The sequence below is a fragment of the Dicentrarchus labrax genome, unplaced genomic scaffold (assembly GCF_905237075.1).
Source record: "Dicentrarchus labrax unplaced genomic scaffold, dlabrax2021, whole genome shotgun sequence".
Taxonomy (NCBI): Eukaryota; Metazoa; Chordata; class Actinopteri; family Moronidae; genus Dicentrarchus; species Dicentrarchus labrax.
In genome coordinates this window covers 21537224-21562359 of record NW_026136706.1, presented here as the reverse complement: position 1 = coordinate 21562359, position 25136 = coordinate 21537224, and the positions used below count along the sequence as shown (strand labels likewise).

The following is a 25136-nucleotide window of genomic DNA, read 5'->3' as shown; positions in this document are numbered from 1 at the left end:
ATATATTTGTGTGCAGCGGTAAAACTCAAAACTAATTTTTACTAGATGGCTCAAATAAAAATGCACAGTCCGTTTTCTTTACTCTTCCATTAAACAAGGCTTTATTATTAATTTAAAGAAAAGCAAAACATTTAAAAATTGGTTCCTTTTGTTCTGTCAAAGTACATTCAAATTAGGTACTTTATAACATAGAAAAAAGAATTTCTCTAAAACACTTGCCCAAATCATTTACAACACAGCAAGCACCAAATAAATATTTACAGTTATTTATAAATTCATCTCTAATAATTTATAACCCCATCTCACACATACATTAAATCTAAGTCACAATGAATACCGACCTGTACAATATACACTGTGTGGCAGTCTGAACTGTGTGTGTGTGTGTATGTGTGTGTGTGTACAGCAGGCTCAACGGTGGCTTGTTTGGCATTTAAAGTAACTTGTCATTTAAACAACCATTAATGAATTTACAATTTTATAGAAAATCCTCAGTTGTGATCACTGGAATGTATTAGCCAATGACTTCAGATGATAATTAGTTCAAAACCTGAATAAAATCAACATGGTTTCTGTCCGACAATCCAGGGAGCTCCAGTGTGAAGAATGTGATTACACAGTACTGATGAACAGATGAAATAACACTCGCCCCAAACATTATTTGTACAAAGCATTACATGCAAAACTTTTACCTTTAACAAGTGGGGATGGCGCAAACGTGGTGCTTGTGACATCATAAAGTCAGCTTTGGTGACTTCTTTAAGTGTGGCAGGTGAAAACATTAAAACATACAGTATTGTGAAAAACCACCAACCATCAGACCACTTCACATTTCCTGTTAGTCCGAGGGTGACACTGTGTACATTTCTATAGCACATCTGACAACACCAGTGTTCTGGTTTTGCATTCACTCCCTGTTTATTTATTGTTTATTTGTCCTGTTACGCATGATGTGAACCGGGCCTGAACTTGTGAGTCTCTGACTTGATGCGACTCATCGACTAACGCTGCTGGTCGAGCTCTGTGTCTGGGAGCGCACAGCGCTCAGCAGGCTTGTGATGCAGGATCGAGGGTCATTCAAAGTCATCTTCATATTCATATTCATCCAGGTCCAGGTTGCAGTGTGGACTAGGGATCTCAAAGAAGTGTCTCTTTGTCAGACCCAGCTCACTGGAGATGTGCTGCCCTAAAGGGCTCAAAGGATTTTCATACCTAAAACAGACACATGGAGAAAATCACTCAGAAACACAGCTTTACTTTTCAAAAACAAAAAAAAAACATTTTGGAAACTGATTTGCTTTCTCCAAGAGTTACAGAAGATAAATACAAAAACTCATGTATGTGTGTATAGAACTACCACCAGAAGCCAGTTAGGTTAGCTTAGCGCAAAGACTGGAAACAGGAGTAAACAGCTAGCCTGGCTTTGTCCAAAGGTAACACGCACCTAGCTCCTCTGAAGCTCACTTATTATATATCTTGATTGCTTAATCTGTTTCCCCGTTCCCAGTTTTGATGCTAAGCGGCTGCTGGCAGATATGAGATTGGTAGAGATATTTTCATATAACTCTGATCAAGAAAGCAAACTGTTCCTCAAAACAGACAGAAGATTTTCAACAAACCAGTGCAACTGGAAAGGAACGAAGGAGAAACACATGAAGGCATGACAGAGGTGGTGCAGGAGTAGAGTTTCTTTTTAGAAGAGGAAGGATAAAAACAGAGAGTGTCCGGTTCAAAAACAGACTCCCAGCTCTAACACATGGCTCCATAAACTGCGACTGTGTTGTCTGACAAAACAACTATCTGCTGTCAAACTGGTGGAGTGAGGGTAGAAGCTAGGAGTGGGTTTAGGACTAGACATCCAGAGAGGAGGAGGAGAACTGCTGGTTCCCTGAGTGTCTTACCTGCTCTGGTTTAGCAGCCTGTCTTTAGCAGTCGGTGGTGTTCCTAAAACCGCCACACAACATACCTGTCAACAGCCTCATCTATCACTGACTTGCTCTCAGAGGGGCTCTGCTGCTGGACATTATGGCCAGCCTTAGCAAGGAGGCTTCAAGCTGTCAATCTGCTGTGTACATCATCCAGTTAGACAGAAAATTGATTGAAATCAACTTGCCCTCAGCTGATCTTACAACCACTTCAAAAACAGTGCAAGCATTGTTATCTGAGTGTGTGAACTTTGTACTAAACCATCACTGTCTGACTGCACAAAAAGGCCTTCTTAAAAATGTTATCAATTACCCCATTGTGCTTTTCCTACCATCACATGTCCAAATGTCTGCTGCAAAAATTGTTTTCATACCTCCACATACAATATTGATAATAAACCCCTTCAATCATGATAAATATTTGTCATTACAAGAGCTAACACAAAAATCAAGGTTCGTATTTATCAAACTATTTATCAAACTTCACAATTACACTGAACAATGAAATATAGAGCCAACTTAGGAGACAAAAGGTTCTTCACTGTAACTGAATAATAAGATACATTAATCAAACAATAAACTCCTTACTTACTGCAAAGAGTAGGAATAACCTTTAAAAGCAACTTTAGGTGATCACATCTATGCTTTGAGCAGGAATTGCCAATTAAAGTCAAGGATTTACCCTACAACTGACATATTGTTCATTCTTTTAAAAAAATACTTACATTTTACTCAATGATGAGTTTATTGTGGAAAAAATATGTCCTTGTATGCTTCATGATTCAAAAAAATTCATTTATTTGTGTAATATCCTTTTAAAATTAAGAAGTGAAATTAACAAATCTAATGTACTTATACTATACGAACAGGGATGAAATTATAGGAAACTGTCTCAAATTTAGAGATGTACCGATAACCTTTTTTTTTTTTAGCCACTGATCCGATCTGAGTAATTTAATACTGAGTCCCGATCTGACACTTTTTTTTCATCATTTATTATACACAATAAAGTATAAAATAACAGACCTTTTCTGTAATCGTTTTGGTATTGTCTGGAGGAATAGTTATTTAAAAGGCACACCTGATGGCAATTGAGCTAGGAGCCAATCTGATGAAGCAACATGTGAAATACGTAGTTTGCTCAGTTTTGTTTTGAATGTAATAAAACAGTGTCAATCCCAGTAACTTGGTGTGTGCTGGAATATATTTTTGTTCTCTGCCGTTTGCTCTGCACCAGCTGGCACCGAGAAGAGAAGCGCTGCAGTGCACGGGGTATTTTCAAGTTTTTGTAGGGTTTTTATTTGCAGGTGTATCTAACAGACCCACGAGTAAAGTCAGACTTACACATCGTTGCACTGATCGCTGGCAGCCTCCTCAGCTACCAGGATGTCGTACTCCTCTGCAGCATATTTCTCCCAGTCTGAGACCTCCTGGCCGTCCGTCTCCACCTCCTTAAAAACACGACACGTTACGTGATACACTCGACCTCTGACGGGAAAACCAGTCTCGATGCTATCTCACATCTGGTGACATCCTATCAGTTTAACCTTACCCTTATCACAGAGAATGGGTCCCTCTGCTCGTGGTCCAGGTACTTCTCAATGTTGAAGAAAGTGTCGAAGAAGATGTGGGACAACTTGCACCTTTTAAGGTCCCGCAGAGTGATCTTACCTGGATGGGATAAAACAGGCACTTTAGACAGGTTCAAACGTACCCAGTGACAAATGATCTAACGCATGGGTATTACTAAACTATTTAGGACGTCTCACTTCAAAGTTTTTAGCTTGACTTTGCCATCAAATCTAGCTTTCAAAATTGGCCTGAGACTTATCTGACTCTAGTGTAAATGTCGAGTTTTTGGCACTAACACTCACCCTAGCTCATCTTCTAGAGTGTCAAGGGTTAAAGATGTGATCTTTAGCCGACTGATCACACAATGGCTGGGCCACAGTATTTCAATCTAACGCTATAACTAATTTTTGCTTTTATTATTTATTAATCTGTAAATCATTTTCTCCTATTAACTGAATCATGTAGTTTCTATAATGACCAGTTGTCAGAGCCCAGTCAAAACCTCAAATTGTTTTGGTTGAAAAGCCAAAGATATTGATATTCAATTTATAAAAATGTGAGTTGCCAGCAAATATTTTGATTTTTATTGAATGGACATAAAATTATTAATCGCCTATTAAAACAGTTATAATTTTCATACGTTTCAAACCTTTGTCAAATATGTATAAAATGCAAGGCTGATTTGAAACATTTTACTGATTCTGCCAGCCTAACCTTCATGCCTTAGAAATCTCTGATACCTGAAATGGAGGGATGAGATTTTTATATTTCTGTAGCAGGCAAAAATCATAGTTTCTGCTTCAGAAAAGAGACTTTTGGGTGATGAGAGAAACGTTTTGTATTCTTCAGCAGTGAAATTTTAGACAATCTCTGGGTTGTTTAGACTCATCTGATCTGCACATTAAGCTCCTTGTTATGAAATATAACATCTCTATACAGATAGAGTACAAGTTCACGTGCCTGCACCACAGAGCATAAATCACCTAAAGAATGTCACATTTAATGTGAAATTGTAACTTTTAGATCTGAAGGTCAACTGTGGGGGGAAGCACTAGGACTCAAATACTAAGTCAAGAAGTTGCTACATCTCATATTACATGTTATATTACACAGCTACACTAGTACAGAATACCATCAGGTCGACCAAGGGTCACATTCTTGCTGTGGCCATCAATACTAAACATGCACACCCTCACCATGGAATAGTGTGTTCTAAATAGTGTAGTGATAAATCTAAGGGCTGGAGGGAATTTGTTAACCATGTGGATGACACCAGCAGCTGGCAGGGGGCAGTCCAGATCAGTCAGTCAGTCTCTCATCTGTAATGTTCCCTCAGGTAACCATCAAAACAATCTGAAAATGTGTATGCGTGTCTGTGACGGTCACTGTTAAGAAATTGGACCCTGTCAGACTCTCTGGTGTGTGAACTTCTGAGAGGGTGCATAAATGTAAAACTGGTCTGACCTTCAACCTCGGGCTTGACAAGGTCAAGCATTTGGCAGAGGCAGTCCTCAAAGGGAAGAGGCTCAATAGCCATGGTCTCCAGCTTCTGACACTGCTCCTCGTAGAAGTACTCAAGCTCGTACATGCTGAGCACCCCATCCCCATCCAGGTCCATACAGCGGAACCAGTACTCTATACTGGACGCAGACAGAGCAGCGAGCAGAGGCGCATGTGAGAAAAGACATAAAAGGAAACAGAAGATGCACTCGTGCGGCTGTGGGTCTACATACCTGGTGTCGGTCTTCTTGTCCTCCTCAGACATGAGGAACCAGACAAAATCAGCATAACTTAGCCTCCCTTCCTTATACACCCGCCTGTCTCTGATGGAGTAAACCACACAATCACTGTTAAAAACTCAAACAGAAAATGCATCTTTTCTGAAAAAATAAAAATAAAAAAACTGTTCAGCACTTATGATATGCATTGTTTAAACTCTATTATATTTACCTTGTAACTGTTCCTGAGAAAATTCTCTCAATCATCTTATGGGAGATGGCTGGGGGAAAAAAAACAGCAAAGAGATCACTTACAATCCAGACTGGGGAAAAAAAGGTCCTCTCTTATACAACAGCTCTTTCAGTTAATGTACAACTTTTTCACAACACATGTAATCCATTCTCACAGACTGTAAATCCAGACTGGCTAGTGTAGCTCTTTTTAATCTTGACAATGCTATAAATCCTCTGTTCATCATTTTGACCATATAGTGGTAGAAATTGTTCCAGACATGGCGTCATTTGAGCAGAGTATATTTGCTGCTCTCTTATTGATCTTGTGTCTCATTTCCCCTGCCTCCCTCACAGACCATCAACCAAGAACATGTGGTGTTGAGTGTGTGTGGAGGAAGCGTCAAAGACAAGTCTTTTTCCCTGAGTATGTGTTTGTGTGTGAGCAGTAAACCCGGACAAAACACTTACAAATGCTTTTTACTGTTACATGTAGTTTCAGCCTACTGACAGTGCCAACAAATGCCAGGATGGTTAAGGGAAGTTAATTTAGTAGACATTAATGTGTTCTGACATGGTCTCAGTACTTGACTTTTTTTATTTATATTATTTTTGTATGTGATTATAAGATATATTGTTGATCTGAATACAACAAAATCTGAAACATATTTCAAATTCATTTCAAAGTTTGGTTCTAGTCTGAGGTGCTTTCTTGAAGAAGTGTGCTTGTGAACCTTGGTCATTATGCTGTCCCAGGTCCTTCTGGTCTATGTAGAGGTCATGGTCAGTGTCCAGCTCCCAGAACTTGCAGTAGATAACGTAGAAATGTTCATAGGAGAAGAACTCTGTCAGCTGGTTCACGTCCTCTTCCTGCTCCAGCAATGCTAAATTCTGGGACAGAGGGGAAAAAAAAAAAAAGTTAAATGTCTTAATGTCAAAATTTCCACGTCATTTTTATTAGTATTAAGTAATAATTATCAATATACTGATATTAGCCAAACTCTGTGCTGTACACCCATAACAGTTAACAGACCATCTGGTCTAACCTACTATACTTGGTATAGTGCAATGAGGAGTTGGACAGACATTATGGGTGCACTTGCTAGTTTTAACTCCAAATAAAATGGTTTAGATCATAGATCATCGTTGCCATATTCCGAGATTTTAACGTTATCAGAAGGCATAGAAATGATGGCCCGAACTACAAAAATAAGACCTAAGTAGATATAAATGTTTCCTTTAATAAACCTTACAATATTAACACAGGTTTTCAAAAACCAGAGTCACATACCTGAAGAAAGTTACTTTTCCTGAGCTCAGAATGTGTTATTTTTCCAGTCCATGACCGGTTCACATTGTAGAATATCCTCTGAATCACCTGAAAAACAGTTGACCATATGATCACATATAAATAAATAATGCAGGAGAAACACTTAATCAATGCAGTGCCCTTTTCACTACTTGCTACTTTGGGGTATTATTGTGCGTGTACCGTGGTGATGTATCGTGAGTGAAAGTCCGGTGCCTCCTTTAGAAAGGCCAGGCCTGCGTGTGAGTTCACCACATCCTGAAAACATAAAATAAAGTCAGTACACTTTGTCTCTACTGCATGCCTCATTCCCATAACACAAAACTAACAAACAGAAATGCAAAAGCACATCTCCGTGACATATGTGCCTACTACAATAACAAATACACATGTTCAGTTACATCCTGCAGTTACTTTCAGAGACGAGTTTAATGGCAAACCACATGTGTCTTTCTTTTTTGGTAGACAGAATACATGACGTTCAGAGTAGATATATAAATGCGTACTTATTCAAACAGCAGAAGTTGTCAGTGTCTATCTACATCACTGTGTCCTGCCATATGCTTTATAAATTGTGCTATGTAAGGAAAAGGCTCCAGGCCTTGTTGGGAGAGGCCATCAAATTTAAATGTTTCTTTTGAAGTCAAAAAACACTGGGTCGACCAGTTTTTTGGATGAGCTCAAGCCTGTCTGATTTGACAGCAAAGTGGTGAGAAGGCCAAAGGAAAGACGCTTGCTAGTGACTGCTCATAACCTTCTCTCCTTCCTCATGTCATAAAGTCACAGGGGGTGTGCTGCATTTCAAATGAACTGTAGCTATATTCTTGCCATGAAACTTCCCCATCTCTTTTCTTTATTCTTCTCCTTCCTCTCTGCTGGGGGAAAGAATTGTTGACATAAATGCGGAGGCGGCAATGAAATTAAAAGGCCTTATTTCAGGGCAGCCGTCGTGCCTCTTTGACTCTTACTGTGAGAAATTAAATCATAGAGAAACACATAAATCACTGGGCACAGGAAACAGGCGGGGACAGTCAAATCTACTCCACTGCAATCCGCCTTTCATTCATCAAAACAGTCAAAGGCGATTCGCTGAGCGGAACCATACAAATTAAACAGCGTGTGCCACAAGGCATCTCTGCTGGTATGCTAACGGCTGTTCAGTACAGCCCAGTCGCTGCTGCCAGCATGAAAATGAATCAGGTGTAGGGCGGGGCTAGCATGGAACACCAACAGCTTGTCAGGCGAAATGAGAACACAAAAAGCCAGCACAGCAGGTCCACATGGTAAAACTGACCAAACGGTCAATTAGACTAATATTATGAATCATTTGATGAATCTGGATTTATGTTTTCTGGGATTATTCTAGTGCTATAATTTGTGCACTACATGAGACCCATTTCCATCTCCATTTATTTCTGCTGAGTCCTGCACCAAAGGAACATCCCTCTTTAATATACTCCCCACCACGATATTACTGGCTAACAGTAACATCCCTGAATAAGTCCTCCGCCACATGAAAAAGCACTGCCTCAGCAGGGCAGTCCAAAAATTAAGTCCAGTTCGCACCACCCCAGCCAATGCAATTTTGCCATTCCTCAATGCCAAGTCCAGCCCTCTCCCTGGGTGTGCTGCAGCCACTACCTGCAGGAATGGAATAAAGTCGTCTTGTTCCAGGTAATTACAGCCAGGCTTGGCCAAGAGGTGCACAAATTTAGAAGCGTCATCGTGACAGGTCTGCAGAGTTCTGGAGAAGAAAAGAGAGAACAGATGGTTGCAGGGTTACTCCGTCTTTCACTTATCATGAGCACAAGTTTGAAATCAAAAAGTGCATGTGCAGGTATAATACATTCTGAAATTAGGATTCTGAATCGCTGCCTGGCGATTATTAGTGTTGAGTTTTATGGTAGCAACGGGGAAATAATGCAAGTGTCTGTCGTGGCCTCTCATCTAAGAATGGCTCAGTCATGAGCTCAAGTCAGAGGTCAGGTCTGTCCGGTTCTCTGGAGGATCACACATTAATACAAGAGCATGCCTATTGCATACAACAGCATTCAGCACACAGCTTAGTGCGCAGCCGGCATTACAATAGCACTATGGTCTTCCTTTCAATTTTAGGCAGAAAGACAGTGAATGGATGTTTTCGTTCAAATACTGTATATGGCCAGCAACTATTCCCTTGTGGGCATTTGTGAGGCTTTTGTGATCAATGGTGTGTTTAGAAATGAAAAGGAAAATGTCATGATAGCAGAGAGCTGCATGCAGCGTCTGTAATCTCAGCAAGTGGTCATCATTGTTCTAAGGAGATTGTATGAGCCATTTGGCTGTGAGTATACCAGTGGTCCAGTGAGAATAAGAGGAGCCATTGTCTTACTTTCTCCACATAGCCACGAACTTGTGAACGGACACGAAGCCGGTCCTATCGCCTCCAGCCGAGCAGAACAATGGCATTTTCCAGTAAAAAGGGCACTCACAGGCCTTGGGAGACAAGGAAGCAGGAGAGATGGGTAAGTGTGTGGTGTGCATATAGAGAAGAGAGATAGACAAAAACTAAATAAGCTCTTAAAAACTTCCTAGATACACATGATCTTTAATGCAAAAAAAAGATCAGGACAATGACACATGACACTATTGGGTTGACAAGCAGCGTTGCATCACTTAAAGACTTCCCTGAGGAAACCTAGCTGTCATTTCTCTCTTCACTCAGGTTCCCCTCAGGCCATTGCTCACATTCCTCCGGGAAACGGAGATAATATTTTCCAGAGGTTTAAAATCAGCAAACATTCGTAAAGTCAGGAGTGAAATGGCACTAATGAAAATAATTTGCTGGGTGGCAGCTGAACCTCCATGCTACAAATCACACACTCACCTTGGCAACCTGCCCCATGTCCTCAATGGTGGCCCTTTCATTTGGGAATTGGGAAAATATTTTCTCAATTTTGGAAATGAGGCTGTCAATGTTGAGGTTGGCTTGGGGCCGGCCCTGTGGGAAGTGAAACTTTGGAATGCTTTCACTCAACGCTGTGGTGACGGGCTCCTCCGTCCTCACCTGGGCCTGAGACAAACACAGAAATAAACTGTTAGCCACTGATGCTAGCAAATGCTAACACCTCACAGCACAAGCATTCCAGCATAACACAAACTTTACATTGCCGGCACTACAACCACACCTCTCAGCAGCCCCAAGGACCATCAGGGAACAGTTTTGACAACTCAGCAATCATAATTATTGGTCGTTTATCTGTGATAGATACTGTTGTGATAGACATTCCCCTCTAATAGATTGTCACTGTGTAATAGATTTAAATTAAGCTGCGTCAACTCGCATTAATATGTGTAGAATGGTTTGACTGATTATTTTAGTCTGTTGCCAAAAGCCATGATTGATTGATTGTACTGAATGTGTGTAACTTGTTAATAGTCATCTGTTTATCAAATTTAAGAGCAATATAGAACAAGATAATAAAAAGATAATACTCGATAAGGCTGAGGAAGACATCATTTCTAAATAAAAATCTATGTTAATCTATGGACAGATGTACTACACTTATTTAATATATTAAACACAAGCATTTGAACATACATAAATGACAGGGAAAACAACATCATGATGTCTGTGGTACCAATAAATTGTTTAAAAATATATTTTGGTCTTTAACAGCATAATCTGTGATCTGACTGGAACCAAAACTGGAGCTCAAACAACATGAGATATGGTAACACAAACTCTGACTTACTCATGTTTACCGATGCTATTATTTGATCAGTGAGACTAATTAATATTCCAAATTGTCAGTTGAGGAAAACACAGAATGCTTAGATTTCATTTATAAGTCAAACTCTTCATGTTATGATCATTTTAATATATTTTTGATTTATATACTCCAAAAAATATTGACTGGACTGGAAATACAAGATTTTAACACGTCCCTCTTAATGACCGCATTAATCTGGAGACGGACAATACGAGCAAATAAATAAATTGGCCTTTTAACAGCAGACATTTTGACAGCATAGCAGGAAAATAACAAATAACATTACTGATGGCTCAATATAATGTCCCAATAAGCCACAAATTTGAGCCAGCATGCACAATATCATGGCCTTCGAACTGAAAGACCTGAATGGAATTCTTTATTAATGGTATTAATTACACCTTTACCTTTGTCTGCTATGGCATGTCAGTACGTCTGCTGCGAAATGGCTAATAAAAATATGATTTTCTGTAGTGGACATCCCCAGTAAAGGACTGGATGACTGAAATGTATCTACAGTCCTAGCAATCTACAAATATACTGCTAGATGCCACCAAAACATACACACTGATCCTTTAAACAGTGTACCTGATGATTACAGGAAAACAGTAGTAGTCGATGAAAATCTCTACTGGGTAACTCCAAAGGATGTCTTTCCCAAGTGCCACACCTCTCATGAACAGAGACCTTCCAGCAGGTCAGAGCTTGGACGTTTATGTGTAGTGTATATGTATATGTATTGTATGTGTGTGTGTGTGTGTGTGTGTGTGTGTGTGTGTGTGTGTGTGTGTGTGTGTGTGTGTGTGTATCCTTTTAAACTGCATCTGCCTAGGACCCAAATGAATAGCTTTGTTTGTGAGGACTTTGCAGCATATGCTATTAAGCTCTATAATCATGACGGAAACCAGCATATCCTTTTAAGTCTAATAATAATGATATCATGTAGGGCTGGGCCAACATCTTTATGTAATGATACATTTGATTCCAAACTAGTATGCACAGCTGACATACTGAGGAGATCATATGCATTGACAGAATCTCCATTGGGTGTCTCGCCAAGGGGACCATACACAAAGATATTTTCATGGACAAACACATAAAGAGTCAGAATGCATAGGGATCCATTCCAAATGTGTTATGTTGCACATATTAGCCAGTTACTAAAAACAGCTTGAGCAGAGCATGCTTCACTCTCCATCGCCATCTCATATCCAAAGACTATTTACATGACTCAAGAATTTGCTAACTGGATCAGTCTCTATGGCCTTTAATAATCACGTAAACAGACCCACACAGTCCTCAGCTAAGAGATAAAAATACCGGCCCAACACACTAAGGTTATCACCTCTTCTTAGATTTGACATAAAACCATCAGGCCTGTAACAAAAACGTTTAACAACATGGACCAAAATCTTAAAAATTAAGAGGGCTAAATCTAGGTATGTCCATTTCTGCATGTGTATGTTTCCACACTGACTGAAATTGTTGAAATTAAATTTAAATTGATGTATTCTGTCAGAATCTGCTCATTTTAACCTGATAAATGATAAATGTTGCTGATCCTCTGCTCTTCTCTGTCCTGTGTGTTGGTGTCAGCCATGGCTATAAAAGGACATAAACATCTCCTGTTGCCCTGCCCCACACTGTCCCCTCTCTCTCTCTTTCACTCTTGCTTCATGGTAAAAGCTAGCAGAGCTCTTGAGCACAGCTGCTAAGCCCCATGACATTTTGCACATTCACAATGATGTGGTCTGAAAGAGGACAGTAAAGCGGCTGAGCACAACATACCACACAAGATGAAACATCATCCAATATCCAAGGCTCACATCTTATATCTCTCTGTACAAATGAAGAATACCTCGCCCCTCAAACAACTGCAAAAGTAAATTACTAACAAAAGTGGATATGATTGTACAACAATCATATTTTATATGGCACAGTAATGTGTGTAAGCTATTTGATGTTTTAAATATGAGAAATTTATATATATGCTTACTTGTCCTCACCTGCCCAAGGTGCAACAAACAATACCTTTAGTTCCACTTTGTGAAGAATAACTGGTAACAGTGAGGATTATAACTGTAGTTTAACAGTGGAAGTTAATATAGCAGATTTGTACTAATGCATCTAAATACCAAGATATGAACACCAGTCCACATTAATAGACCTGCCCACTGGCTGACAGGCCAGCAAAGCCTGTGTGGTAGAAGGTATACTCATACGAACACCTGCCTGTCCTTGTTGGAAGGCTCTGAGCCTCTTCTTGAACCGAGAGGGCAGGACAAAGTCACAGCCGCGTGCCAGCAGAGCCAACTCCTTCCTCAGGTCAGGGTCCTGACGTAGAGACAGCTCCCTCATCCTCATCCTCGCTCCAGACAGGACGGGGAACACATATACACAAGACACAACACTCAATCCAGTGTTATCCTCTTGACCGTACAAATCACTCTGCACCAGTCAGCGCTGTAAGCAAAAGGCAGCAGTGGAAGTCCTCTGTGTCTGTGTCCCTGTGATTGTCCTCTGCCAGAGTGAGAGCCTCTTAATGCAAAGGAGCAGCTGCTACTGTGACTCTCTCTCCCATTCCAGATCTGGTCGCACAATCTCAGCTCTGCCCGCTGCTCTGTCCCAGTCTCTACATAACATGCGCATACACACAAACTGCACAGGGTCAGGGAGCCCTTGCCTCAAAGCTGCTACGGAGATAAGAAGTGACAGAGTGTATGTGTGTGGGAGTCACTTAGTGTATGTGTGGGATGGGAGGGGTGTATGTGCAATAGATCTGCCCTTTCCAGTTTGCATTCCTCAGTGCTCATGGAAGGTTATGTAAAGAGACAGACCTGTTGTTGCAGCTTGCAGCAGCCACAGAAGCCAGTTGAGGGATGCACCTAAATACCACAATGACACACTGCTCATATTCACTAGCTACTTCCGTTCTGAAAAGCTCCCACACTTTCAAATACTTTGCTTGTATTCTGAGCCATTCAAACTGGACACCCCCCCTTCTTTGGACAGTACACTAACTAATGAGAAAATTCAAAATAAAACCCCTTAAGAGATAGAATATAATGAAAGACACATGTTACTTCTGCTAAATCGGCCTACATCTGTTACTAAATCTGCCTTAAAGTATAAATCACCAGAACAACAGGCAGACAAAATAAACTTAACGAGGCGTTGGCAAAGAAAGACAACAACCAAGGTATGATGACTTTATAATAGATAACAAGAGTGTGAGTCAAATCACCAAATAATACACATACAACAGTAAGACAAAGTACATATAATCAACTCTTCTACGTCCAATCTTATCGTGGTCTTTGTTTTGCCTTCCTTTTGCAAGCTTGGGCTGCCAGCCATTCCACGTCTTATTATAGTTGATGGGCAACAGAGGGGGGGAGAAATGTCAAATTCAAAGAATGATGACCGCACCAGTCTGAGCCTATTAAAAGAACCAGCAAGCACTGTTTGGGCAATCCAAGAAACTAGATCTAGAGAAACAAGGGTGTATCTTTAGTCCTCAAACAAACATCCGCTTCCGGTTGCTGCTGTCCTGGAGTGATGGCAATTACATCAATTCTCCATGAATATGCTGATCTAACAGCTCTGGGGTTGCATTCAATGCCCTGACTGTACACAGGGAAAGCCCAACACCTATACGCCTATTAAAGAAATTGTGAATTAAACAGAAATGCTATAGAGATGTCCATATCAGTAGACTACATTAAAAAACCCTATATTTGATAATGTTTTTTTTACAAAAGAAAGTGAAAGCACACCCAGAGTATTTTTAGATGACAGGATCACAAAGTCCACTGTTTTCCACTGGTTTCTGCTCAAACCCAGTTCCTGTTATCCTCCACACAGGACACTGCACATGCTTGATAAGCTGTTTGTATGATGTTTTTTTTCCTCACTGGCTGCCTTTTGTTCATGCTTATCAATTCAAACCAAATATGGAAAGCACCAAGGCCAAAATAAAACCTTCTAGATCAGATGAAACTGTCAACTTGCATGGAACACTGAGCAAACAAAGTCTGAAGTGTGTTTCATAAACAGAGGTATCACTACGCAGCAGGGATAATGATGTGTTGGCTTACATACGGAGAAACAGCCCAGTTGGTGTTTTAAATTACAGGCAAACATGGTGTGAACAGCAAAAACATGGATGCAAAAACACACACGAGTTTTGAATGTACGCTTTCTACAGAATTGTAATGAAACTTGTCCCTTCTAAGGTTAGACAAGCTCCAGCAATTTCAACATCTTAATTATCTTAGGGCCATTGCAGGCAGGTTGTCCATACCACATCATCCTCAGTCAGACAGTACTATGTCCACACACTCTAATGGGCCACTGTGACAAACAGAAAAACATGAGGACAGTGACTGACCCCACAATATGTCTAATCTTCAAACTGCTAAATCTGATTTGTACAGAAACATGTGTCCAGTCATGTTTACTTCATTACATAACAGATGAGATTATGAAACACACTGTCTGGAGTTAGTGACTATTCAGGTCTAGCTGTTAGAACCCCCAGCAGTCAGATGACTATTCACAGGTTCTTAAGGTTTGTATTTTAGTTGAGCTCGAAATGGCATTCAACACGGTTGCTCCAACACTGATATGCAAGAGACAACATGCAGAATAGACAGGCAACCACAGCAGAGCGAAATAGATCACAGAAGGGTGGGGCAAAACTGATCGAAACTCCCCAGAGGGCTTCTCCAAACTGTCAATACAAGCATACATGGTGTCCCCTAAATACTATGTTCAGCTGGCTTCACTATCTGCATTACTAACAACCACTGATGTACCACAGTAAATCTACACAGAGGTGAATCAAACCATCTCATGACAGAGCCACAACTGGTTCCCAGCATGGGTACAGAACTGATGCTGCTGTGAAATCCAGAAAGCTCCAGCTCAATCCACCACAATCAGATGTCTGAGACAGGGATTTGGGATACATGTGAACGTGGGCCAAAAATAGGCACGATTGACTGACAACATGGTGGGCTCAGGGAAGGCCAACAAGTAGACCATGATGTGAGCAGATCAGCTAGCTTGCATAAGAGTAATAATGTTGGGCAGTAATCATGGAGGTTTGCTGAAAAATCAAGAAGGGTATTCTACATGGCACCAGAAATGGAGCAAAGGGTCAGAACAATAAATAAAATGAGCTGCAGAGAACATACGGAGTTACAGTACATAGGGCCCCGACACTTACAGTAACTACTATGTATTATTATTATTTGATTTTGCTTAGATGATATTTATTGCTGTAATTTGACTTTATAATGATTTTGCAATTCCCAAAAAATATTAACTGTCCTGGAAAACAGAAAAAGTGACATTACCATTATTTTTCCAGGGTTTTAACTAGTGTGAGAATTAAAATTAAGTGTCTGTATACAGAAAGAAATTGTCTTACAGAGTTTACACATAATAACTTCATAATATGTTGCAATTACAACAGGTCAATTAAGACAAATCACATTCTCAGAAAGTTAAAACACAAACTCAAGTTAGATAAATGTAGAGGGTGCCATAGTGCTCAAGAAATATTCTCAAAATACATGGGTTGACGGGCACCTCATATTCCTTTGTGCTATCTCACATAAGGACTACACCAGCTGAAACACAAAGTTAGCAATCGTACTTTACACTCACGAGTCTCCAAGACTTCAAAATAAAAGGACTTGTGGGAAACAGTTTAACACCTGGTTCTCTCCGACAGGTCAGGCAACTGATAACGTGACCCTAGACCCCTGCTTCAAATAGCTTCAATGTTGCTGAGCACAACCAAGCATGTTATAAAAATACATCATTAGAAATAACCTATGATCCTAAATGCAGATGCTGAGAACAGAGCAAAAAGTAAACCCCTTTAAGTAGCTTTAGTTCTACTCTTCTATTTACTAAACTATTGAGCGTTGGTGTGTGTATATGACCTATTGCACTCATAACACAGAAGACATTTTAGGTATTGAGCTACACAGCAGAGCTGGAAGCTAAGCCTTCATGAGGAGCTGATATTTACTGTACATAGGACCAATAAAAGATCTACAACCTCATATTCTGACAATGAGCAGCATCTAATAGAAGTTGTTTCAGAGGAAATTACAGAGGATAAATGTGCTGCCACACCTCATCTCACTGGCAGAGTTCTGGGTATCTAATGCCAACAGAGGGGAACCAAGGCTATCTATATCAGTGTCTGATGTCAAAGTCAGACCAGCTGTTCCAGGCTGCATCAGCGTGACATAAATTGAATTTTTGAATAATCCTCTGAAGAATGCATCTGTATGCAGGAATTCATTTTGTTGTCTTAAAATAGAAGTATTACTTTATTCAACCTCACAATCCCTTTAATATTGAGTGACACAGTGTGACCACATGTCATGACAAATCACAGCAGAATACACAAACTGTCCAGCAGTTGCTTTATATTAATCTGGGGTGGGACGGTGGTGTTGGGGGCCAAAGGTCAGGAGGAAGCAGACATGGATGTGAAAATCAAAAATTTCAAATTCATCTGTCTTACTGTACAAACAAGACCACAACAGAGAAAGCTCTTAGTAAAGATTCAAAGCCAGCTTTTCACCCTTGTGAAAAACACTCTCAATCTGAAACCCACAAAGAAGACCAGCATGCTGCCACAATGCTTTTCTTTTTTGCATCCTCTTCCTCCTGTGTTCAGGCTGTTTAAGCAATGAATCATTTCTCAACAGGTTACAAGAAGGCTGTGGTAAGACTATGTTTGTATTTTCACCTAGACCTGGGATATTCTGGAGTACAGAAAATCAACAAATGTAATGCATGTTTAATTTTGCTGTGTTTTAATTAGCTATATTTGTCTGAAAAGAATGGAAAAGATAGTATGATTGACTTTTTAATTAGCCTTTACTTCCATTTTTCTAGTTAGTTACAATTGGGTTTTATGGGAAAAAGCAAATTTTTGTGTACATGAAATACTGAATATTGTATTATGCAAGTTAAGTGAACTGGTGCTCTCTAACTTTAGACTCTTGGTAGTAGTAGTGTTTGAAATTAAATTCTGGATCAGGCTTATACTGATTTGTGGTAACTTCTATGGCCATGCAGGCTTGGCATAGCTTTATGCATAACACAATAATAGTCAAACATTGGGTCTAGCTCTCCAGCACTGGTGTTTCAGTCAGAGAGAGCATGTCAACCTCATGTAGAAGGGGGAGTATCTAGGAGCACGTGCTCCCAGCTGTCTGGCTGTCTCACTGTCGTTGCACTCACAATGTTCACAACTTATCATCTCAACAGAGTGGGAGTCCTTCCACAGACATACAAAAGCATTTGAACCTTTTAACTGCTTTGTGGGGCTGGATTTTCTTCTATAACCCAAGCAGCCTAAAGCAAAAATTATATTTACCTCTCGAGACACCAGTAACAGCATAATAAGACATGCAACACAAAGGCTGAAAGCAGTAGCCAGGGATAGGCTAGGTTCAGACACTCCCACCTCTCATACCACACTAATTCGTGGGTGAGGCCTGAACATTTGGAAAGTATTTGACTAATAATCACTACATATGCCTACAGACATGGAGGCTCCACTATGATAGTCCAGAGTGGACAGTCCTCTAATGCCTTTGATCCCATAGGCTACCCAGCAGCCTCTTGTGGCCAGCCTGGGAAAATAAAGATCCCAGAGGATACACTAGGGCCAAGCTTGAGAAACTGAAATCTATAACAGTCAGAGTGGATTAAATACATTTATTATAGCCCCTGTGTCCTGGATTTTAAAAAAACTTTGGGGAATTCTAGTGGCTTTGGTGTTAACCCCCCCCCACAGCAATTATTGTTGCTACCAATATAAAAGTCACATGGAAATCCTACAATCTGGAGGTTATAGCAAAAAGATCAGCCATAAACTCAGTAACCATTTACAACTGGATACTCATGCTATGTGTGATGAGGTGTAACGTTAAGCTATACTGCTGGGGCAGGATACACTTTTTAGATTTCGATTTCGAAGAATTTGCCTCAACACAAAGACTTACTTTTGGAGGTTTTTTTTTTTTTACTGCAAACATTTTGACCGGCCATAATGGGAAAAGTAAAAGGTGTTACTAATAAACATTAATGTTGGCTGTATTCTACTCAAGCACCCCACTCATCCATTACAGTGTGACCCTAAAAATGAGGAAGCCAAATAGAATTCAGCCATCATTACATTTATTACTTAAACTTGTGCTTTTTCTACAGTAACATGTTAAATATCTTTATTAAAAAATGGCCTATTAATACAAGATTCCAAGTGCAGCCTTGTGTGTGTGTGTGTATATATATATATATATATATCTTAAAATAAATAATGTAGGTTTAAATGTTATAGTTAACAGTGAAATGTTTTCAGCAAACTCGGTCTCATTTGTGTAGCAAAATCCTCATGTCCTTGGTGTAAGTGAAGTTAACAAGCAAATTAACATTGTTGTTGTTAAAGCAGGTACCAACGTTCCATTCAATTAATCATCTCATTGTTCAGGTGTACAGTCAACTAAATCACAATATAACCATTTAATTGTATGTGACGTATATGGATCTGGGTTTCTATTATGTTCAACATACATTGCAAAATAATGATCACCCAACTCTATCTGCACCTTAGATTTTAATGCAAATAGCTGCTGTCAGACAGAAACAGAGCTTACTGAGACTATGATTTTGCAACACACCCTTAAGTCACAGGTACCTCAGGTGGCTCCAGAAAGAAGCTGAAACTGCAGTACACACCTTGTTTTCATGTTATTCATGGCAAGCTTAGATGAGAGCCGTGTGGCGTGATGCCTAAACAAACTCTAAATCTTGTTCTAACCTGTAAAAGGTTACAGGAGGTTTCAGGAATGATGGCTTTAAGTGAGGAGCTACATGTTAACAGAAATGTGATGACAAGCATTTAAATACTGTTCAACCTATCAATTTGCTGTTTCAATAGATAATTCACCTTTTTTGTGCTGACAGACCTCCGTAGTATTCTGCCATTGGGTCCGGTCACTCTGGTATTACTGCTACTGCCAGAGGGCAGGGTACTGGTGGATGGGGGGCTGGAGGGGGTACTGAGGGAAGTGGGCTTCTTCTCTGCCAGGTTTCTCTGGGATGCCACATTGTTGTTCTCATTGAAGGTCAACGACCTCTTGTCCTGGGCATCCCCACTGCTCAGATCAATGTGTTGTCCACTTTTGATTAGGTCAAGATAATCTTTGAGTAGTGACTGGGTTGCAGGGTCACTCAACCAGTTGTGAAAGAGCTCGTCCACCTTCATCTTAAGCACCGGCTGGAGGACTTGTGGTGAAGGCATTTTGCAGAATATTACTTATTGGTTCCTCTGACAAACGTGCCTGTGTAGAAATGAGAGTAATGATAAAGTCACAATACACAACTGTCTCTGTATTTCCCTCAGTGTGTAAGACGACGCACTGCACAGCCGAGGAGTAGACGGAGTACATACAGTGATTGGTAGATAGCTGTAGCTAGTGTCCTTGCTTTGAGCAGCTACTCACCAAACATTCACTCACTCGTTATTGATTTTTTTTAGCGCGAACCGTCAATGGCTTCACCCGCAGGCCAAAGTAAACGTAGTAAACCCATATTGACCCCGGTAACGTTAGCTATTTTTAACTCTATTGTAGGAAATACAGCTGCTTAAAGCCAGTCTTTACTCAGCTGGCGAGAGTTAAAGCTGCCATACTAACTAGAAAGACCGAGCTAGGGTCGACAGAGTTGGTAAAGTTGGTGTTAACGTTAGGTTACAAATTAGGAGTAGCATGCAACAACAGTTTGTTAGCTACGATAGCATTAGCAAGCTAACGTTAGCTGGCTAACTAAGGTACCAACCTTTGGGGTGAATGGACGGTAATGCCAAATGCGTCTATATGACTCTACATCACTTCCTTCGTAAGCGAAGCTGTTGCACGCATGTGTATATACCTGTGAATTACAAAAGTAATGCTGTTTCTCCGGCGTTCATCACGAGAAGCAGTCAGCGGCAACTTCTCAGGCTCGCGTTCCCCTGGTAACCACAACTACAGCTAACGCGAGATCTTCCGCAGGACGAGGGTTCATCTCTCACCACCTTTCGTCCATTTCCCCTCCAGAAAAAAGGACCTTCACCGCCCACCTGTATGGAGCTTCACTCATTCGCTGTGGTGTACAAACATATCTCTCCTCTGCATTGGTACTGCCATCACAGCTTCCCTCATAAGAGGCCCTACTCAGAGGTTAAAGAAGTATTCAGAGACCTTTACTAGAAGTAAAAGTGGCAAAGTAGGTCGGTTGAAGACTTTAGATTTTACGGCCTCCATCCGAAATCCTCTTTAAATAAAAGTAGGTAAGTATTATCAGTAAAATTATTTAAAAAATAAAGTATCAATATTCCCGCACAATTGCCCTTGACAGTGTTAAATTACTCTAAAACATTTCATTAGTATTACTAATGTTTAACACGCGTTTTAATGATGTCGCTGGTCGAGTTAAAGTTAATTTAATTTAATCTGTAGCTTTAGTTAGATCTAAATATAAAAAAGTAGAAACTATACCTTTTAAATAAATGCAGTGGAGTTAAACGTGCAATATTTCTCTTGAAATTTAATGAGCTGAAGAGTAAAAAAGGTACAGCACTTCAATTTACCAAGTCCATCTTCCCAAAATACTGCCCATAAGGCACTCATAAAAAAGTGAATACACATCATGCATCGTTCATCACATTTATAATTACCATCTGCATTCTTTTTGTTAATTTATGATTGTTTGTTTTCTGTAGTGCACGATCCAAATTTGAATTGGTCATCATTACAGTACTTATTTCCAGCTCTGTGTGTTCAATTTAGCCTCTTATGAACTTGATCCTGGCTCTCTTTGCATGAATAACAATGATACATCTGCGCCTGATTCCACTCTCTTTTCTCTCCTCGTACCCCTACCCCTCGGAGCAGCTGGGATGAGCACCTGGTGTGTATGGAGCAGGACATCCTTATTGATTACTGGAGGGAGGAGTGGTCCCAGACATCATGGCTCCCTCACTGCATCCCCAATGCAGAAAGCAAGCAACACAAGAAAAAGGTCAGTTTAAATAATGGGCACCATATTTGACACCCGGGGCAAAAAACGGAGTGGATTATTTTCATCAGGATGGGACTTTCCAGCTCTGCATCTCGTACCAAAACCCAAAAAGCAGGTTTCAACCACCACAACATTAATTGAATGCATATTTAAGAGCTGAAGAAACACACTTGAGTGGCTAACATTTGACATGAAAATGACGGAAACAGATTTAATGACCACAGGGTCAGGCATTAATGGTACAATAACTATTTCACTTGGAATTATTTTTGCTTACATGTGTATTGCAACCAAAAACAACAACTTCATTACTTTATGTCTCTGTGAACACAGTGTTGCTGGGTAATTATTGTTATTATGCAGGCAACATAACAAATTTAGTCTAGACTAATCCCTTTTGGCAATCACAAGTTAAAGCCCTTAACAAAACATTTCACATCATTTTTTTTTTCCAATCAAGTTTTTCTCCTTTCATTTATTATGTAATTATCTGTTGCTAATGTTTCCATTTTGTTTCACATTAGCGTTATTACTGAGATGTGACTTGAAGGATGCCGTTTTGAAGATCATTTTAAATAAAAATAAATAAAAATGTTAGTTCTTGATGGAGACCATCACACAGTTGTGTTTTGACTTACCAAAAATTACCTGACATGGACTTGATATTGATATTTTATGTGTTTCTGTATTTTCAGCCTAAAGGACCTTAGGGACACCTATCACCCTAAACCTCTGTCTCGTTAATGACCACATTCAAAGTGCCTGTAGCACTTTTTGTTTAGAAAAAATTAATGTTGGTTGCGCGGTTGTGAAAATTATTGACTGAATTCTCCTGATTGCTTCCCTTGATAACCAGTAAATCAAGTCTGAAACATTCAAAGCTGTCTGAGGCGCAGCACGTAATGAGAAACCTCTTTGTTCTTTAGAACAGCGTGTGTTTTAGAAACATGTGTTTTAGAGCCTAATCAATATCAGAAATGAGGAGAGAGAAAGTGAAGGTCTTGAAACTTTAAACTTTGCAACTTTTCAAAGTGTAATTACAGTGTACAAATAGGATTTTACCCAAAGCAGTGTGCATGTTGTTTTTTCACGCCTTGAAGGACATTTCAAAGGTTTGGCCGAGGCTGAAACCACAGGGGGACAGCTGGTTAGCGTAGGAAAGTGTTAGTGAGGAGTTCATGTATGCAGCTCTCCCTAACTGCTGTCAGCTATGCTATATGGGTGCTCTGTGAAGTAGGCGATAAGCAATCTGCTCTAATAAGGAGAGTAAATAAAGTTGAAAGTGTTGTGTTGTAGCTATGTGCTGTAGAGAGTTATTTGGGCTGTACCATAGTCTATGCACATAGTAGAATAGGCAATAGACCATGGTTATTTTAAGGTTTAAATTTGTTTCACAGTGGAGATACAAGTTTGTTCTTTTTCTTTCTTAAATAAAATTATTTTGAGAATCAGATTTTAGATTTTTAATTGACTGAAGTGCAACATAAATTACTTAAAAAACATTCTTCAAGAAGGCATCTGATTTACCTGTAACATCTGGCTTATCCAACTGCAATAACAAAATTAACTAAAACATAAATGGATGGTTTGAATATTATTTTGGCCAGTACTTTTTTCCAATTACTCATTATGCTTACATTATAACATTCAAACACAATATGATACTCGGCTCCCACATGGTTGTCATTGAAAAGGTTGCAGGTCCTCTGATTCCACTCCAGTGTTGCCAACATTAAAGTTACAAACAGCCTGTCTGTAATTTTGGTTTTAATACACTAGGTACAAAACTCGGTGACATACGTTTGAGCTCGCTATGCTTTTCTCTATGAACTGGTCTTGTTTTTGTGTGAGTCAGAGACAAGACAAACCACAGTCATACAAACAAATACATTCCATATTAATATTCCAACATTATTGTAATAATTTAAACCGATTTTGTTAAGTTTTGTAAAAACTGGAAGGTTTGACAAAAAATCGAAATGCATGCAGGATACTACTACTAATTCTCTGCAGCAAAAAGAGACATCATTGTGAAGTTTAATTTTAGTTTTTGTCTTTGTGCTGAATATACAGTTGCAACAGACAGTTGGTGGAATCTGGAAAAAGGCTCACAAATTATTTAAGTGTGGGAAAAAAAGACAGACTTTGAGTTTTGATTGCAGTTTAAAACTATACATTTTTACGTTTTAGGAAAATATAAAGTTCTGTTGATGTTTTCCTCTTAAATTAACACATACTGTCACATTCTGTTAAGTTAAAACCTAAATGGGAAAAGCATTTTGTTACATTAGGAAAGGGATTATCCCTCTTTAATTGAAACACAAAGATACAAACAGCGATAGGAACTATATAGAAACATCGGTATGTCAGGTAGTCTGAGTTGTATTTTTACCTCATCATTTTGACTAACTCCCCACAACAGTGTTCTCATAAACAACAACACAAGTCAGATTTCCTTCCTAATACAACATCAGTGTTCACAAATCTACAACAGAACATTACATTAAATGTTGTTTTTAATATTGTATGTATTGGACCTTATAATGTCTGTGCTGATCATTTGCATCAGAGCTAACAGTGAATGTATGTAAAAGTAATTTTGATTGACAGACATTGCCTTACCTCAACATCTTACAGTCATGAGTGAGAATTTAGGGCTACATGCATGTTTTCCTCTTCCCCAGTCATCTCCTTCTCTTATCCATACTGTGCTGAACAAAATGCCTGTGACTCCCTTACATGAAAAAAAAAAAACCACTGTGAGAGATATCAAATGACACAGATATCCAGTATTAGAGACGGAAACAAGTTAAAGCCAGTTGTTTATCTACTGCAAAGATCTAATTTTCCCCATTGTTAACTAGAGGAGATTGGGTTTTGGAATAGGCTACATGTTGCACTTTAAAAGGCCTCTTACTCTTAAATGTCCTGACACCTGTCCCGGGACTTTACCGGGAATTATAGTTTTTTGTTATCAATAAAAAAAGTGTAATTTGCGACTAAACCTGAAGATTTGATTATTGAATATAATATATAATAATATAATATGATATTATATTATAAGTGGGCTGATATAGCAAAATATTACTTGTTGTTGTAATTGTTTATACACACAACATTTAAATTAGTTTCTACAAGATAGAAGTAAAAAATTAATTAATTATGATCTAACTTGATATTTCAGGTACTACTTTTCCTATTTATAAATAACATTAGCTACAAAATAATCTCAGAAAGACATCCCAAAAGCAAATATTTAATATTTTCTACCTTCAAATTGCACCCACTTTCCACTGTGTAAAAAAAAAAGGAAAAAAAATGTAAATATGTTTACACATACATTATTTTTAAAGATATTCCTCCTTTGTTGCACAACGGAAAAAAAGGATTACATGCTGTTAGTTGTTACAGGCTAATTCAAACTTTCATACATATATAATATGTATACATATTATACACCTGAGGTACCTGAGCCACCATGATGGTCCTGAATTTTCTTTGTCAGTACCCACTGTGCACACTGCACACTACT

General features: G+C 39.3%; 1 protein-coding gene across 5 annotated transcripts; it reads right to left on the bottom strand.

The window, feature by feature from the left end:
• Positions 1 to 72: 72 nt before the first annotated feature.
• On the bottom strand, positions 73 to 20644 carry ppp2r3b (protein phosphatase 2, regulatory subunit B'', beta). Of its 5 annotated transcripts, XM_051403435.1 has the most exons (15): positions 20381 to 20570; positions 19491 to 19884; positions 9622 to 9807; positions 9127 to 9230; positions 8397 to 8499; positions 6939 to 7013; positions 6738 to 6824; positions 6181 to 6337; positions 5448 to 5496; positions 5231 to 5320; positions 4962 to 5137; positions 3478 to 3596; positions 3270 to 3376; positions 1902 to 1944; positions 1074 to 1212 (listed from the first exon to the last, which is right to left on the bottom strand). In XM_051403435.1, the coding sequence occupies exons 2-14, from the start codon at positions 19842 to 19844 to the stop codon at positions 1926 to 1928; spliced, it is 1626 nt and encodes a 541-aa protein (XP_051259395.1). In that variant the 5' UTR covers positions 19845 to 19884; positions 20381 to 20570; the 3' UTR covers positions 1074 to 1212; positions 1902 to 1925. The 5 variants fall into 5 exon arrangements, with proteins under 5 accessions (XP_051259393.1, XP_051259392.1, XP_051259397.1 ...); XM_051403433.1 differs by lacking the exon at positions 1902 to 1944 and having other exon boundaries at positions 73 to 1212; positions 20474 to 20644; XM_051403432.1 differs by lacking the exon at positions 1902 to 1944 and having other exon boundaries at positions 73 to 1212; positions 20381 to 20569.
• Between the last annotated feature and the right edge of the window lie 4492 nt (positions 20645 to 25136).